General features: G+C 44.0%; 1 protein-coding gene across 1 annotated transcript in view; it reads right to left on the reverse strand.

Annotated features, from left to right (window-relative positions):
* The window catches only part of MAOB (monoamine oxidase B), a gene marked incomplete at its 3' end in the record, with an annotated part of 102,661 nt that extends 96,510 nt beyond the window's left edge, over positions 1-6,151 (reverse strand). Inside the window, exon 1 of the mRNA XM_084258695.1 lies at positions 5,963-6,151. Coding sequence (XP_084114821.1) covers positions 5,963-6,008 — 46 coding nt within the window. The 5' untranslated portion in view covers positions 6,009-6,151. The remainder of the gene's footprint in view (positions 1-5,962) is intronic.
* Positions 6,152-17,837: the final 11,686 nt, after the last annotated feature.

The following is a 17,837-nucleotide window of genomic DNA, read 5'->3' on the forward strand; positions in this document are numbered from 1 at the left end:
GAACTAGTGTCTCTCATGATGACATTTTCATTGGGAGCAGAAAAAAATCAAACAGGCAAACTTAAGTTAAATTGAGTAAGAGTGAGGTGATCGTAATATTAACATCTGCTGGGAGCAAATGTATTAGAAGTCTTCATCTAAAAATGTGTTCTGCATGCAATTTGCAGCAACATGGATGGCGCTGGAAGGGATCATGCTCAGCGAAATAAGCCAGAAAGAAAAAGAAAAATACCGGATGGTCTCACTCATAGCAGGAATCTAGAAAACTTAAATAAGGGACCAGGAAAAAGACTAATTGTAATAAAGTAAAAATCAAAATCAACAAAAAACTATGAACCAGAGACACTTTTAGGGGGGCGGGGGCGGGAGGGGAGGGATTGGGGTCAGAATGGGGGGGGGCTGCAATTGTATGGGGAATATAAAAATAAAATTTATTATTTAAAAAAAATAAATAAATAAACTCTATTGGGTTTCAAAAATGCAAAAAAATAAAAAATAAAAATAAATAAAAATGTGTTCTGCATTGAGTTTCTGACATATGCATCTCTTAAATGTATATTAAAAATAGAATTTAAGCTTTTTCTTGAAATTTAGCTACTGGCCTTCTTACATCATCTGTGTTAATGAATCATATATAGGCAAAAAAAAAAAATAGGTCTGGGGGCCTCCCTGGTGGCGCAGGCGGTTGGGTGCAGCGCTGTGAAGCTGTCCTCAGCTTCTGCAGTGCGGGTTCGATCCCGGCCAGCCAGGAGACACCCATGGCGCAGCAGACCTCTCCTGACTCACCTGCTGCTCCCCTCAGCAGTGTATTTCAGTTGGTCTGCCTGTTCTGCTCCCCGCTCTGTCTCTGGTGAATCCTTTCACCCTCCTGCACATCTGGCCTATACCCCGGTTCTTGTATACATGAATAAAATAAATCTTAAAAAGAAAAGAATCACAATTACAGTCAGGCTGTGCAGATGCCGAGATACAGATCTAGGGTTTCTAGAATTTCTCTTGATAAGACACCATGGGCCATGCAGACTGGAGGGAACAAAGAGCTGGGGTGGGGATGGACTGGAACCACTCAGGACCCTACTGGTGCCACACATACACCTCCCATTCTGTTGGCACTTTATAAATAGCAAGAAAAATGATTGTTTGGTGAAGAAGAAAGAGCAACTACACAGATATGCCTGCTTCTGCTTCCACAGATGAAGAAACCCTAGAAGCTAAACAAGGACACCCCAACTGCCAGCTGAAGCCATGATGGCCACCATTTGCACTGTGTTCTAGCAATCCCAGCAACAACCCTCTCTTCCAATAAAAGGAGTCTCATTTTAAAGATGAGGCAGGTGGAGGGCCTCCCTGGTGGCACAAGGAGTTAAGATGCAGCCTATGAAGCTATCTGCAGCCACTGTAGCATGAGTTCAATCCCCGGCCAGGGAGCTACCCACATGGCACAGCAGACCTCTCCTGACTTGCCTGCTGCTCCCCTCAGCAGTGTATTTCATCAGTCTGCCTGTTCTGTTCCCCACTCTGTCTGGTGAATCCTCTCACCCCTCTGTGCCTCTGGCCTGTACTCCAGTTCTTGTATGCATAAATAAATAAATCTTAAAAAAAAAAAAAGATGAGGCAGCTGGAGAACAGGAAGGTGGTGGGACTTTCAAAATTCCATAAAGGATAACTGTAGGAAATTGTATTCCCAAAAGTTTGTATGACACCAAAGTCCATCCTGTTTTAACATCGCTGTACTACCTCTCTAAATGCCCTGTCCTTGACTGGGATATACTAATTTCCAAGCACTTCTCAGGAATCTTCTCCATCTTTCTTCATTAAAAGTGAAGAGAAGGTTTTGCCCTATACATATAGGCCATGGTCAGTCCCTGCCCAGGTTAGTCCCACCACCTGGCAGCTTCGTGTGTGCTCCCACTCACACAGATCAACTGCCAGCTGGTGGCTACAATTTGGAAAGTTGGTTGCAACATTCCCAGAATCTCAGCCAAGTACCTGCCACCCTCAGAGGGCCAAATCTCCTCTCTCAAGCTTGGAAAACCTTTCGCCTTTCTGCTTTGTTTCCCTTTTTTAGCTTTTACTTGGAGTAGAGAACAAGCCATTTCAGAATTGCAAGAGGTAGTTTCCATGGTTCCAGCAACCCAAATACTGAAACGGAGTCTCAGGCTAGAAGCAAGCGTGCTGCTTCCATGTGGGAAATGCCGTTGCTCTGCCAAGTCTCCATAGGTGTCCTACTCCTTAAGTGAAAGACACTGCAATAAGCAGGCATCTCCGTACCACACACACTTCTGAGGAAACCATTCTACAATTGCCTTGGGATTTTTCAAACGCCATGTTAAGAAGGAAAGTTATATATTAACCAGCTGTATCCCCAGTACATCTCTGTTGATCCCAAAGGGAGTGATTAAAATTTGCTGACCACTTTAAACTCTATCAGGGAATAGTGAAAATAGTTTAAGTTTAATAATTAACAAAGTTTTAAAACTAAAGTGAAATTCAGACACTTTTAAACTTATGTCATTTTGTTGGTTAATTCTAAAATTCCAATTTCACCACTTTCCCATCCCCACTGTGATTTGGCAGGAGAAGCAAAAGGACTGGCAGTAAATAGATGTGAATTTCAAATCCAATCGATTGCTACCTTGTTGGTATAATGTTAAATAAAATCCATTAATTCAACACATTTATTGAGTGCTAACTGGGCCAGGCAGAACTCTGGAGCTGGGGGTCAAGACTTAAAAACTAGTGGATGAGAAAGATATTGAGTGAGTAATTACACTAATAAATGAATAATCAGAAAACTCAGAAAAGAATAATGTGGCAGAAGAGAGTTAAACAGAGGCACCCAATCTACTCTGTGGGATTAGGGGTGGTTGCCCTGGGAAATGACATTGGAGCTAAGATCTGAGGCTACCAAGTGTTTTCCAGTTTCTTTATCTCTCTCATCAAACTACAGAAAAAGACTGAAATCTCACCCTCCCTGTGCTGGAGGTAAGCACCCTCTCTTCCAGTTATGTCCTGGGCCTCGTCTTTCTCTACACTCTTGGTTTGGGTCATTTTACTCCAGCGACTTCATAAAAACTTCTTGCCCAACATTTCCAACAGTTAAACCGCTGTCCTTGGGTGCCCTCCCAGCACCTCTATCATCCCCCCAAACCTGTTCTTCCTCTTCTTCACGTCTGTCATTTTGCTAACACCATCACTGGATTTCTGTCAGGTGATGCACGTCACTCTCTGAATGAAAAGTCCTCAGTTGTTGTTCATTGACCACAGAAGGAACTAAACCTTCTGGGGATGACATGCAAGGTACCCATAATTTATCACAACTGATCTTTGTTCCTCCAGACTAGACACCCCCAACTCTCCACAATGAAGTACTTAAGGTTTCCTGAAACAGCTACCATGTTCTTTCACAAGAGTGTGATTTTATACAAGCTATTTATTTATTTATACAAGAGCTGGGGTAGAGGCCAGAGGTGCCGGGGGTGAGAGGATTCACCAGAGACAGAGTGGGGAGCAGAACAGGCAGATCGACTGAGATACACTGCTGAGGGGAGCGGTGGGCAAGAGAGGAGAAGTCTGTTGTGCCATGTGGGTTAGCTCCCTGGCTGGGTATTTAACTCGTGACGCAGTGGCTGTGTGTGGATAGCTTCATAGTGTTGAGACTTATCCCCTTGCACCACCAGCGAGGCTGTACAAGCTGTTCTTTTGTTTAAAATGCTTTCTCCTTCTAGTCTCCTACATGAATGCACATTCATCCTTTAAGACCTTTTTTAATGTCACCTCCTCTGTGAAGCTGGCCCAGATTTTTCTCAGAGAACAATATTCTCTCCAATTACATTACCTAGAACTTCATGCATACGCTACTAAAGCATTTATCCTAGGTCACTAGTATTAATTGTGTATGACTGTCTCCCACATTAGCCTATGAGTACACCAAAGGCAATGACTTGTATAACTCATATTTTATTCCCTTTGGGATAAGATGTGAGATGGGAAGTAAATATACATTGAATGAATAAATAATGAATTAATGAATGGACCACTCTGTGGCATATACTGCTTTCTACCTTGTATTATTGTTGTTTTGGTAGCTCATCTCCCTTCCTGGATTGACAAATCTTCCAGGGCCAAAACAGTGGGATCCACTTCTGCCTACCCGACCAGTCAACCCTAATGCCTATTATTTCAATAAATGAATAAAATTCTTGTAGGACTTTGTGAAATGTCAGACTTTGCAAAGCTATTTTCACATACATTATTTCATTTGCCCTTCCCATTGTCCCTAACCTAGTTATGATGAGTTGATGTTATTCTCATGCAGCATAAGACCCTGCAACCCTGCATGGTTTTTAGAACAATGCCTAGTTCATGTAATGTTCTTGACAAAAGACAGATCTACTCATCAGCTCTTTGTTTTGAGAGTTTGGGGATAAATATAGAGCTTTACCACTGCTTGTTAAAATAGCTAAATCCTTATCTACCCTTCCTGGATGAGTTTAGCATGAATAATTTCAGTGAGTTTGGGGGATGAATCAGAAAGGGAAAAACTGAAGGATCAGAACCCATGAGACATATTTTGGGCAAGAAAAGGACTTTGGGGCCCTGGAAAGAGAAACTTTGGCTTCCATAAGATGGGGTGCTGTGGAAGGCAGCATCAAGGAGGACTTAGTAATAGTTTATAAAACACATAAATAGATATGCTTTTAAGTCCAAGTTCCTCTAGGAGAGAAGATGTCACAGAAACTGAAAGAAAACTGAATGTATGTCACCCTGACCCACATCCCCAAGGGCAAGGTGTTGTGCTTATGCTATGCGTCTGTGATCTGACCCAGAGGTGAGGAGGGCTGGAGTGTGGGGAGCAGCACAGGACCAGGGGCTGCCCCAACATCCAATGCCTTTATTTCCTCACCAGGCCCAGGAGAGGAAGGGCACCGCTGCCTGCCTCACAGAGAACATGGCTGATTCCTGCGTAGGGCCAGTCTGAGACAACATATTCATGGATGTTGGAGGTTCCTAATTATTGCTCAAATGCCAGGAGGACTGGGGCGTTTTGCCAGAGCAACCTCAGGGGTCCGTAGGACTGGTGGTTCTGGGAGCATTAGTTATTCCCCCTGGCCCCAGCCCACAGGATCAGATCAGCCTGACCCTCCTAAGAGGATGAGCTTCCCCACTGACTCCATGCCTCTTTCTCCTTCTGGATTCTGGCTTTGGGGGGCCTCTGCTGTGCATAGAGCCTGTGTGGGCGAGGGTAGTCTCTGTCCCCATCCTGCCAAATATGGGCTGGGTCAGACAGCCAAGTTTCTCCTCCCTAACTCTGTTGGGTGACGTGGCTACCCCGCACTGGGGTGGAGAAGAAGAGGTATTTGCCAAGAAGGCCCTGCAACCCCACGCAGACCTATGGCAATAACAGGACCGCAGAGAATCGGAATCAGAAGGGTCTTTGACAGTGGATGGTCCAAGGATCCAAGCCCTTCCTTCTGTCCCCGGAGCTGTTCCAGATCGTTTTCCCGGTGCCAGCATAACATTCTGGTATCTAGCCAGATCCAAGCAAGTGTCCAGGTCGGGCAGGAGAAAACAAGTGACATTTACTTGGGGCAAACTACTGACTTTTGCGCCACCTCATTGGAGTCAGGAGCCTCCCTGCCCCTTTTGCCCTTGCTCTGAAAATTCCAGCAAGCACGGGGTTGGCAGCCTTCCGCGGAGAAGTTCAAAGTCTGACCCCCGGGCCCTGGTAACAGACTTCCAGCCCCGGGCTTCTGTCCAGGGGCGCATCAAATCCTTTCCCAATGGGAGGGCTCAAGGCGCTGCACTCGCGACCCGCTAGACTCCCGCCGGCGCCCGGAGAGCCTTGGGGCTCCCGGAAGCAACCCCCGCCCCACCGCCGCTCCGCGAGCCTCCCCCACCCCCCGGGCAGCCACCTGTCTCCGCGCTGAAGAAGAAAGGAGGGCGCGCAGCCACGACTGACCTGAGATGCCGCCCCCCACCACGACCACGTCATATTTGCTGCCCATGGCGGCTTTCCTGTTCCGAATAGCCTGGCTGCCCGCTGCTCCGGTCTCTGGTCTCGGCCCCCGCCCGCCGCGCTGCCCCAGCGCACCAGCACCTCCGCGGAGCCGCTATATTGCCCGCCCAGGGCGCCCGGGCGCGGAGCCACGCCTGCTGCCGACGCGCCGGCCGGGTGGAGAGCTCGGCCCCCGCCCCCGCCAGCAGCCTGAGCCCAGACCTGGGGGGCGGGCTCCGCGGCCAGAGGTCTCCTGGGCCGCCTAGAGCCCCTCCCAGGAGTACACCCCCTTGGCCTCCTTCGGGGCTTTTCCCCATCAGCGGCTCTACCTGTAGGAGTCACTAGCCTCCCTGCCCGCTCTCCCCCTCAGAGCTATTGAGCGTGAGGGCTGGAAGTATGGCAGATTGGGGTCGCTTCCTCCCGTCCCAACCTTCCTAGCATGAAGCAATCTAGGGGCTAGCCAACATTAATGCATTTTCCAGGTGCCAGATACCATACTAAGTGCTTTATATACCTCTTTGTAGTTCAGCCTTACAACGGTCCATTTTACAGATGACAAAAGCGAGGTTAAGTAGTTGGTGTGGGGCGATGGTAGGATAAAAAGCCCGGAATCAAAAACAAGAGTCTGGAAGATTCCAAGACCCACTTTGATCCACTGTACAGTATTGCCATTATCGTGGCAAACACTTGTGTGGGATTTCCAGCCCTGCTCAGCCTTCTTGCAAATACCCATTTGTTTCCCAACCCCTACCCTTAGGCCTGCAATTAACTCACGCAGTCTTTACTCAGTATTGCAAATGCAGGACCTAAAGATAATCTTGAACTGCTTAAGTTTTGCACGTGATCAAAATAGCCAAGGGCTTCTAGAACACCCTAGTGTAGAGGGGCTGGAGCTAGAACCCTGGGAGGCAGGGTGGAATTCAGAGCACCCCCGAAACAGCAAGGGGAGTTATTTAAGGTCCTGGGATGTGAAATCAGGGACCTTAGCTTTACTAAACATAGGGGTGATTCAACAAGTTAACAAGTATTAAGCTGAGAGACTCCAAGTAAAACAGGTGTATTTCTTGAGAGCACTCGACAAGCCACCTCTGAGAACTGAAAGTGGAAACAAGCGACATAGGGTGGCTTTTCAAGAAATAATTGTGTGAATTACTTCAACCTAGGGAAGCTGCAGCTCTGCTGGGGATTGGCTTGAGGTCTGCACAGATGTGAGCCTAGAGCAAACCACCTCATCCACCCCTGTCTGTGTATCACTTACTACCAAAGTATCCTGAGTTTCTAATGCCCTCAGACTAGAAGAGAGTTTGGACATCCTTGTGTTTCAGTAGTCATTAGTGGCAGAGAAAGGCTTAGTTCATCTATGACTTGGATTCTAGAAACTTCCATCCCTCTTGCTTTGATATGAAATGGCCCCTGAGTCTGAACCTTGAACCTCTGTCCCCACTGCCTCACCCTGCAGTCGCATAGGCCTCTTCCTTGCCAAGCTTTACCTACTACCTCTCTTGGGAGGACCCTGAATCAGTGGGCTCCTTAACTGTGGACACTGTCCCATCATCTAGCCTGCAAGTGAAACTCATGTCTGTGGGAGGGATGGGATGTGTAGAGTGGATCTCTGTTACAGGGGCTAGGGAAGGGGAGGAGGTCAGGTAAGACATTTATGCAATTACAAATAACTGGTCTTTCAGATAAGCATTAACAAGTTTGTCTTTCCCATGTTTCTTGTAGTTCCCCCCTGTTTGACAGGTTTGTCCTCTTGCATTCCAAGGAAAACAGAAGTTATGGAAAACAGCAAGCTGGCACCATGCTGATCCCTTCCCCCTCCCCTTTGCAGACCCTTGCCCATCTTCCCCTTTTTCTCTTTTGTTTAAACACCCCTGCACTCTGCCCAAGAGCAGGACTGTTGTCTTTCAGGCTTGAATCTGCTGTTGAATCTCTACATTTGTCAACAGATTAAACCACTTTCCTTTTCCTGAAACTCTGTTTCCTTTTGTTGGCTGAGGGAAACTGAGGCTGGCGTTCGGTAACAACACTGCGCATGGTATAGCAGGAAATCTGCACACGCATATTGTTTATGGCCTGTCTAATCTGAGTTACTTTTCCAGCCCAAAGACACATCTGCAGTGTGGGGAGCCAGTGCTATCTGAGGGCCAGTCTCAGCACACAAGGATGTGCTTGAGGCCAGGTGTCTAGGAGAGTGATAAGGAGCTCCCAGGGCTGGACACCACTAGTTCCTGGCAGCGGTGAAGGCCTGCTTTCTGTTGAGCTCTCTTTGTTCATCTCATTATAGAGAGTCAGCTGGAAATGAAATATTAAGCTGGTTTCTTGAGGGTGTTAACTCCCCATCTTCCAGATTGCAGGCTGTCTGATTAAAGTGCTTCTTAAAGATTCAATTCCTGTCTCTATTTGGCATTTGGTGGTGACAGGTGGCCTGAACTCCAGTCTTATTGTTATAGGGCAGCCCCGATATTGAATGGGTTGCCTGGCTGTGGGTCCTCACCCGCACGCTTAAAAGGGACTCCACTACAGGCACACACAAAAGGTTAATAAAAGGTTTATTTACAAGAGAGAAGGAAATAAGGAAAATGTACAACTCAGGGAGAAAATAGGGAAATAAAGTCTTTAATGTGTCCTACCCGATCCGCCGACCTGGAAACCCAAAGGCACTCACCGAGCTGGCCGGACGCTGCGAGCTGGCAGAGAGTCAAAATGGGGGACCCTCCAAAGCCCACATGTCTGACTTTATACCAACCTGGCTGCTTAACCCCACCCTCAGGTCCCAGCCACCTTCCCTTTGGTGGTGATGGGATTTGGAGTTCCCAGTGTCTTTGGCTTTGGCCTGGGGTGGGGGTGGAGTGCACAAAGCCTGTATGGAATTAGCTTTAGGACATCCTTTTCCCCCTAACAATTACAGTTTCATTAAGCATATTTCCTTCTAGGACTGTCCATGTTGTTGCAAATGGCAAGATCTTCCTTTTTATAGCAGAATAGCATTCCACTGTGTATATATACCACCACACCTTCTTTATGCATTCATCAGTTGATGTGCATTTGTTTCTGGTTTTTGGCTATAAAGAAGTGCTTCTCAAAGTTGGACATGCCCACAAATCACCCAGGTCTGGGGTGGGGTGTGAGAAACTGTATTTCTAACAAGCTCTGGGTGATGACATTGCTGCTGGTCTAGGAACCACACCCCTTAAACTCGTTCTCCTCTACTCCGGGCCTCTGTTCCCTGTCAGTTTCAAAACCAGCTCCATCCTCCAGGGCCCCTGACCTATCTCAATGCCATCCCAACAAGAAGGTACTTATCACTTCACAAGCATTTATGAACACCTGCTAGCCCTGGGGAAGAGATGAGCAAGATAGATGCTGACCCTGCCTCTTAGGGCTCATGGTCCATCAGAGACAGCGTCAAAAAAGAGAGAATGTGCAGAACAGACCAGGTACCATACCTCAGGGAATCACAGAGGACTTCCAGGAGGAAATGACTTTTTTGCTGAGACTTGAAGGATGAATAGGGTGACTCAACTACTGAGGAAGATGAGAACACCGAACAGATTTGCGAGGTAAGCCTGACATAGAACACTGGAAAAACTAGACAACATTCAGTACATAAAGAATATCTTTGGCCACCCTTGGGAACTATTGCAAACACTGCAAAACTAATAGTGGATGATAACAGTGAAAGATAATCTGAATAAAATGGTTTGAAAGTATCATTTATTTTCATATGTGGTTGTGTCTTTTCTTCCCAAGTAGTTAATAAATTCATGCAAGAAAGGATCATGCATTAACTTTTCTTCATTTGTTCAAGCATGATTTATTGAGCACCCACTCTTGGTAGGCACTGTGTTCATTGTGGGAAATATGCCTTTAAAAATAATAGGGCCTCCCTGGTGGTGCAAGGGGTTAAGCACCTCACTTACTATGAAGCAATACGCAGCCTCTGCAGCACGAGTTCTATCCGTGGCCGGCCCGGGAGCAACCTACATGGCGCAGCAGACCTCTCTTGTCTCACCTGCTGCTCCCCTCAGCAGTGTATTTCAGTCAGTCTGCCTGTTCTGTTCCCCACTCTGTCTCTGGTGAGTCCTCTCACTCCCCGCATCTCTGGCCTGTATCCCAGCTCTTGTATGCATAAATAAATAAATCTTAAAAAAAATAAAATAAAAATAAGAAATAATGTAAATCTCATGAAAACAGACAATTACATAAACCTAATTCAATTTCCAATCAGGAAATGCTCAACACCTCTACCAAGAAGCACAGAGGAATGCTGTTTGCCCCAAGCAGTGTTTATTTGCCTTTCCAAATTGATGAAATCCATGTTTCTTTCATCACTTAAAATGAACTTACTTTCCTTTCATTTTTTATTAGAAGACTGCCAAAGAGATAAAAATGTCCTTATTACTTCTTTCTTGCTGTCCAGTTTTTCATTAACAGATATTCCAGCGAGTCTTTTATGATGCCACAGGAGGTTTCAATAAAGAGACAAGCTGTGCAGAACAGACTTCACCAGATGTTATCTAAGTTGTACCTTTTGTTTTTTTTTTTTCACTGCTGGAAGCTTGACAGGGAATGGAAAATTTGTTTTAAAATTAGATTCTTTACAGCTTACCATTTTCTTTTCACCAACTTCTCTACACATCTTTTTTAAATATACATTGGGAATCAAATGATGAAAGGGCCAGCACTGCAACCACAGCAGCTCTTTAACACTGGGAAATTGGGGAACTTGCAAGTGTTATAGGACTTCTAGTTTGGACCAGTGAAGTATCCATCATCAGCTTCAATCCTAATCTCAGAGTATACAAATCCCTAACTCTGGGACAATGAGAACGTGGTGAGGCAAACTTTCAATGGGCCAACACATTGCTTTTGGCCTTAAGGACTTGCTTAGAGGGAATCATATCCTCAAGCAGCCCGAGTTGGGGGCACCCAGTTTCAATTCAAGTCAAAGCCCTTTTATAAGACATTGGGCTAGAGACTCATGAGCCAATTCCAAATGTCTGTAGGCTGTTTTAAAATGCTAAAGGAAAGACATACCCCAGGGCCATGGGACTATTCAGGATCCAGAGCAAAGTAAAATTGACAGGGAACAGACTGAAGATAGGTGGGTATTCACAATTAAAAGGTGACAGCAGTGTGGATTATGCTCAGCATAATATAGTTACGATGAACAGAGAAAGGTCTATTCCTGCCCAGAGAACCAGATATGACTCTTTCTCCTATGATCTAATTAGCATAGCACGAGCAGGACAGGGGCAAGGACGCATAACACAGAACATATGAAATCAGTCAGACAAACCAAACTACAAAGTTTCAGAAGAGTAGAGGTCAAGCTTGACATGTAAAAGAGCGTGATGAAGAACAGTAAAACCTTATTTACAACATAAGTGTTAAGCAAACTGTCCCTAAAGTGAATGCTTTACAATGACTGATGTTAAGCTAGGAATATTTCCACAAATTATAGTAAAAGTTGTTAAACAAAACTTGATTTGTTAGAACAGATGATGTCTTCAGGACACACAAAAGGGCGAACAGAAAATATTCATCTCAGGAAGAAAAGAAAATCAAAACAGACATTTCTTAAGAACACCGAGTTAAAGGTTCTCACCATTCCTTTTGGGAAAAGGAAATTAAAAATGAATATTAGAGTCCCACTGGATGCTAATTACTGGTTGTTGAATAGCATAATTAACAACTGACTATTCTTATGTATATGATTCTAACTTCATGTTGTGAGGTCACTAATGCAGAAACAGTCCTTATGTAATCCTCAGTTCAATAATTTCTCCATGTTCTAAGTAAGTAGACATTTGCATCATGTAGATTCCAGTTGATGATCAAATTAAGAGGCCAGCAACGACGGTACTTAGTTGAGAAAAGGAGCTTCCCTTATAGATGGCTACCACAACATGACATGTTCCTGGCAGGGAGGGCTGCACATTTCAGAGTGATGCCAATAGCTGGGTTTGGGTTGACTTGAACTTTTCTAAGTAATAGAATGTTCATATGAAATGATAAAATGAAGGTGTTTAAGAACAAACATACTTCACTATGAATGTTGTTACTTATTAGGGGTTTAAATTATAACCAATTGTAAAAACAGTAAAGTAGACATGGGCATTATACCACAAAATCTGAAATGTGTTACTAAAGGTGGAAAATCTGAGCATACCTCTGAAACGTAATACAGATTATATAGCATTTACATCATATCCTATAGAACATATTACATAACTAGGGTTTTAGAAGGACCCACTGAGATCCATTTGGTTCTGCTGGCACAGCCAAGGTTGTATACTAGCAGCTGAGTAGGACAGTTGTACACGGACTCTTCAGAAGGCATACATGTCTTCTACACATCTACAAGGAAGGGCATCTATAAAGGAAGACAAATACTCTATGAGAAGGGGTTAATTAGAGGCACTCTAGGATTGTTACCTATGGAATGGTGACTTCCTAAGGAACATAGTAACATCAGCCAGATAGGGTTGAGGTCATTCTCTCCAGAGGTAGAGAGCAGCCTTGTGCCCAAAGCTTGAGATCAAGGTTACCATGTCCTAATCCCACGGGATTAAGGTGTCTATGTTCATAGATCAACCCAAATACAAAAGACACCTTTTCAGGAATTTATATAAGCGAAGATCAATTTGAATGGGACAGCAACAAAGAAAAAGTAGTTAGAAGGGCTTTCCCAACAGGAACTAGGGGCAAGTTTTCTATAGAGAAGATGCAGAAGCAAAACAAGGAAATTATTGGATTGGCTATGGCTTGAGTGGTTGCCTGAATAGGTAAAATGGAGTTGGCTGTGATTAGCTGTTCTGAAATTTCTTTCTCCAGCATAAGAGTACAACTCCTTGTGCCATGCTTCATTGGGTGTGGACTGGCTGCAGAAGATGATAGGGCTCTGAGCAGCTGAGGCAATTCCCAAAGGGAGCTGACAGATAATTGTATTAGGATTTGGCCAAATTTATACAAGTAACTTGGGAATGACCAACATCTTTTTAATGTTGTGCTTTTTAAAAAAATTCAAGAACATAGAAAGTTTTCCGCTTGTGTATTTCCAAACTCTTTTGTAATTTTCCTTATATAGGCTTTGACTATATCTTGCTCATTGTATGCCTAGTTTTTTTTTTTTTTTACTGTGAATGAGGCCTTTTGTTTCATTATATATGAATATGAGACTTTGTTAATGGAAGACTTTCATTTTTGTATATTTACTTATAACCTGTTGCTTCATTAAAATGGCTTGCCATTTGCTATAATTTTCCCACTGATTTGTTTGATTTTACACAATGGCTATACAAATAGAGACAGTTTTACCTTAGAATAACTAGGGAAATCCTGAGGAAGAAGAGGAAAACCCATAGGGAAGCAGAGGACTGTATTTCCTAGCACAAAAATATACTATAAAGACTTTCTGACTAAAAGAGTGGTATTAATTCATGAGTAGACAGACCAATGGGATAGAATTACATAAACTTTTTCAATCTCATGTCAAAATTTACCATGTGGTAAAAGGCACATCTCAAGTCAGTGCAGAAAAGATGGAGGGGTTGGGGGAAAACAAATATTGTTTGAAAATGAACAATGAGGGCCTCCCCTGGTGGCGCAGTGGTTGAGCGCTGGGCTGTGAAGCTGCCTGCAGCCTCTGCAGCGCCGGTTCGATCCCTGGCTGCCAGCAAGGGTCCCACATGGCTTGCAGAGCTCTCCTGCCGCGCCCGCTGCTCCCCTCAGCAGTGTGTTTTGTCAGTCCTCCTTTTCCCCGCTCCGGCTCTGGTGAATTCTTTCACCCTCCCGCGCTTCTGACTGTACCCAGTGCTTGTATAAATAAATAAATAAATCTTTAAAAAAAATGAACGATGATGTAAAAAATTAAAAAAATAATTAAAAAAACAAACAACAAAAAAGAAAAGATGGAGGGTTTTATTTTTCTGTAACAGTCTCAAACTTACAGAAAACTTGCAAGTACAATAGAAAGAACCTTTTATTTCCTTGAAATATTTGAGAATAAATCGTTGACATGATGTCCCATTATCCCCCCAAAATACTTGAATGTAAATTTCCTGTGAACAAAGACATTCATCTATATCACCATAACACAACCCTCAAAATGAAAAAAAATTAACATTGACTCATAACTACCATTTCATTCTCAGAGTCTTTCAACTTTTACCAATTGTTCCATTAACTTCCTTTCTAACCAAAGAACCTGGTCTGGGATCATGAGTTGCATTTAGTTGTGTTGTCTCTTTAGACTATTAATTTGGAACAATTCTCAATCTTGCCATTACTTTTACACTTTAGACACTCTTAGTCAAGGGGAGTTTTCTACAATATCCCTCAGTTTGGCATTGTCTGATGTTTCCTGTGACTAGATTCATATTCTGCATCTTTGGTTGAAATATCACAGAAGTGTATCTGTGTTTGCCTAATTGCATCTTATCAGGCAGAATTTCATTTCATCACATTACTCGTGATGTTACTGTTGATATCTTGGTGAATGTGGTTGGTATCCTCCAGGCTTCCACTAGACGTTTCTTTTCTCGGGCCTCCCTAGTGGTGCAAGGGGTTAAGCACCCACTATAAAGCAATCCACAGCCTCTGCAGCATGAGTTCAATCCCCGGCCGGCTAGAGAGCTGACCCACATGGCACAGCAGACCTCTCCTGTCTTGCCCGCTGCTCCCTCAGCAGTGTATTTCAGTCAGTCTTCCTGTTCTGTGCCCCACTCTGTCTCTGGTGAATCCTCTCTCCCCACTCCCCACATTTCTGGCCTGTACCCCAGCTCTTGTATGCATAAATACATAAATCTTTTTTAAAAAAGCTTCTTTTCTCTTTTATAATTAATAACTATTTTTGGAGAGGTATTTTGAGACTATGTAAATAGTTTATTCCTCATCAAATCTTCCTGCATTTACTTGTTATTTAAAGCAGTAAATAAATCCATGAACTCATAGATCCCTATTTTATTCACTAATCTATTAATTCTTTATTTATTTGGATGTTCAGATTGTCTATGAGCTGGCCAGTGGGTATTCCTTCCAACTGACTTCTTTGTCTCTCTGACATATGCCCTAAAAGAGGCAGTTGTCAACAAATGGTATTGAAAAAGCTACATAGTCATAAAGAAAAAGAGAAAATTGAATCCATGCCTAACATTGTATACCAGCATACATTCTAAATAGAGAATTTAAATGAAAAAAAAAAAAAAGGCAAAACATGTGGATGAAATCGAAAAAAAAAAGTGGATGAAATCCTTTATAAACTTGGGTTAGGGAATCTTTCCTAACAATGAAATGATGCAGAAGTGTTAAAAGTTGACAAATGTGATAAGCTTTGTCCCTGCGGGGTTCAAATGACATCTAAGTCCCTGTACCTGTCTTTGCAGTATCCCTTGAGTTAACCTTAGTTCTGGCTGCTTATAGCATCCATCCCTACAATTCCACAAGCAAATGCTCTTGGGCAAGCCTCTTCACCACCACCCTGGCCTATTCCAACCTCTGTATCCTTGTTCTTTTCACATTATCTATCTTTCCCACCCCACGGTCAGACTGTTCAGTCTTCCATCTTCCCAAACCCTTGCCTCTCCAACAGTGTCTAGATTGTTGTCTACAGCAATCGATCTGTAACTATATATCCATGTCCAGTCACTCTGCTTCCATCAACATTCCAGGGTGTTCAAGCCAACTCTACCTTCTCCTACCCTAAATCACTAAAACACCAGTGGTATCATTCAATATAACCTGTATTTGTTGAAGGTATATGACTTCTTTGAGGGCATAGGATATGCCATTCATATCCTCACAGCTGCCAACATAGCTGGTTCAGCTAATAAGTACACAGGGACCATTGAAAATAGGTTGCCAATTTAATTCCATGAAGATTGAACATCCCATTTAATCAATTGTTGTTTGAACACTCATCAGGGGGCAGACGTTCTGCTAAGTGCTGGAGATGGTGACAATGGAAGCCAGACCCTACCCTTACCAAGCTTTGGTTAGCATGCTACTGAAGTGTAGTCAGACACCCCCAAGCTTGCACACTCTAAAGGAGTCTTGCCATCTGTGTGCACGAACATGAAGGGGACTCTTACTGTGAAAGAACTTTAATAGAATTAGTGTACTTAAGGAGAGAAGAGAAGAAAAAAGGATAATACAAATAAATCACCACAAATAATTTATTCCTTTAGTGGTAAAAGCCTAGTCAAACAGGGCTGGCCTAAAGCGGGATGGCTGAGGTCAGAAAGTTAGCCACATGTCTGAGGCACCTTCTGGCAGGAACCCATAGGAAAGGGTTTCCGAAGCAGCTCCTAGAAAGCTGGGCCCAAAGGTACAAAATCAAATTACAAATCAAGGTAACAGTCACCATTGTCAGTCTCTTTAAGTGTCTCTAACCCATGTGTTACTTTCAAGTATCTCTACATGTCTCTCAGTCTCATATTTCCCTCCATGTCTCATTGCCAGCAATACTGGGGTGCACAAAGTTGGGCCACCAGAACCAGAGCTCTCCTTTCTTCTTTGTCTTCCTCCCCAGAGCCCACCTGCCTTCCTTGTGATATAGCTTCACCTTGCCACTCAGCTTCAGCCATCATTAAGTGTGGGCAGAGGAAATAGTACCTGCACTAACAGTGGAGATACCCCTGGAACACTCTCAGTCTAGTTTTCAGTTAAACCCAAAATGAGTGAAAGACCCAAAGAGCTGCTCTCCTTTCTTGGCTTCCTGTACTCTATGTAAGGCCACATCATGCCTCTCACACACTACTTTCACCTTCTCCTGCACATAGGTTGTACTTTCTCTTTAGGTGTAGAAAAGCTGTTAAATATACTTTCTGCCTTTATTTTTTTCAAGAGAACAGTGGGCGGGGCCTCCCTGGTGGTGCAGGTGGTTGAGTGCAGCGCTGTGAAGCTGTCCACAGCCTCTGCAGTGCCGGTTCTATCCCCTCCTGCCTCAGAGCAACCCACATGGTGCGGCAGACCTCTCCTGTCTCGCCCACTGCTCCCCTCAGCAGTGTGTTTCAGTCAGTCTGCCTGTTCTGTTCCCCGCTCTGTCTCTGGTGAATCCTCTCACCCTCCCGTGTACCTGGCCTGTACCCCAGCTCGTGTATACATAAAATAAATTTAAAAAAAAAAGAGAGAACAGTGGGCGCTCAGGTGGAGATAATAGGAGCTATGCTGGGGACTACACACTTTATTCCTGTCTACTCCCTTGGTTTCCATGTGCTATGAACTAAATTTTGCAGCTCCCCTGCCCCCATTCATATGTCGAAGCTTTAATCTCCAATATGATGACATTTGGAAACTGTGCTTTGGGGAGGTAATTAGATTTAGATGTGATCGAGAGAGCCCCTCATAATAAGATTAGTGCTCTTCCTTATTAAGGAGACACTAAGAAGCTCTCTCTCACGCTATCACTCTCTCTCCCTCCTTCACTCCAGCTCTCTCCCTACTATGTAAGGACACAACAAAAAGATAGCCGTCTACAGAACCCAAACTCCAACAAAACTGTGGAAATAAATTTTCTGTTGTTCAGGCCACCCAGTCTATAGCATGTGTTAACGCAAATTAATACACCATGGTAGGAGTTTTTTTCCTCTTGTATTTTTAACCTTCCTCAGGCTACGAGGCTTCCTTTACTCTTTCTGTGGTTTCCCCAATTTCCCATGAGTCACTTGGGTGCAGCCTGGCATCATAACTTGAAATGTTTTGTTTTCTCTCAGTAACTGAAATGACCTGTTTAGTCCTTCCTTGAAATACTGTTACATCTATAAAAGTCTTGCACCGGGAATGTCTTCCAATTTTACTGTGATTCCTCTAGTGGTCTTGACATTAGGTCGTATTT

The sequence above is a fragment of the Talpa europaea genome (genome assembly GCF_964194135.1).
Source record: "Talpa europaea genome assembly, chromosome: X".
NCBI classification, from domain to species: Eukaryota; Metazoa; Chordata; class Mammalia; order Eulipotyphla; family Talpidae; genus Talpa; species Talpa europaea.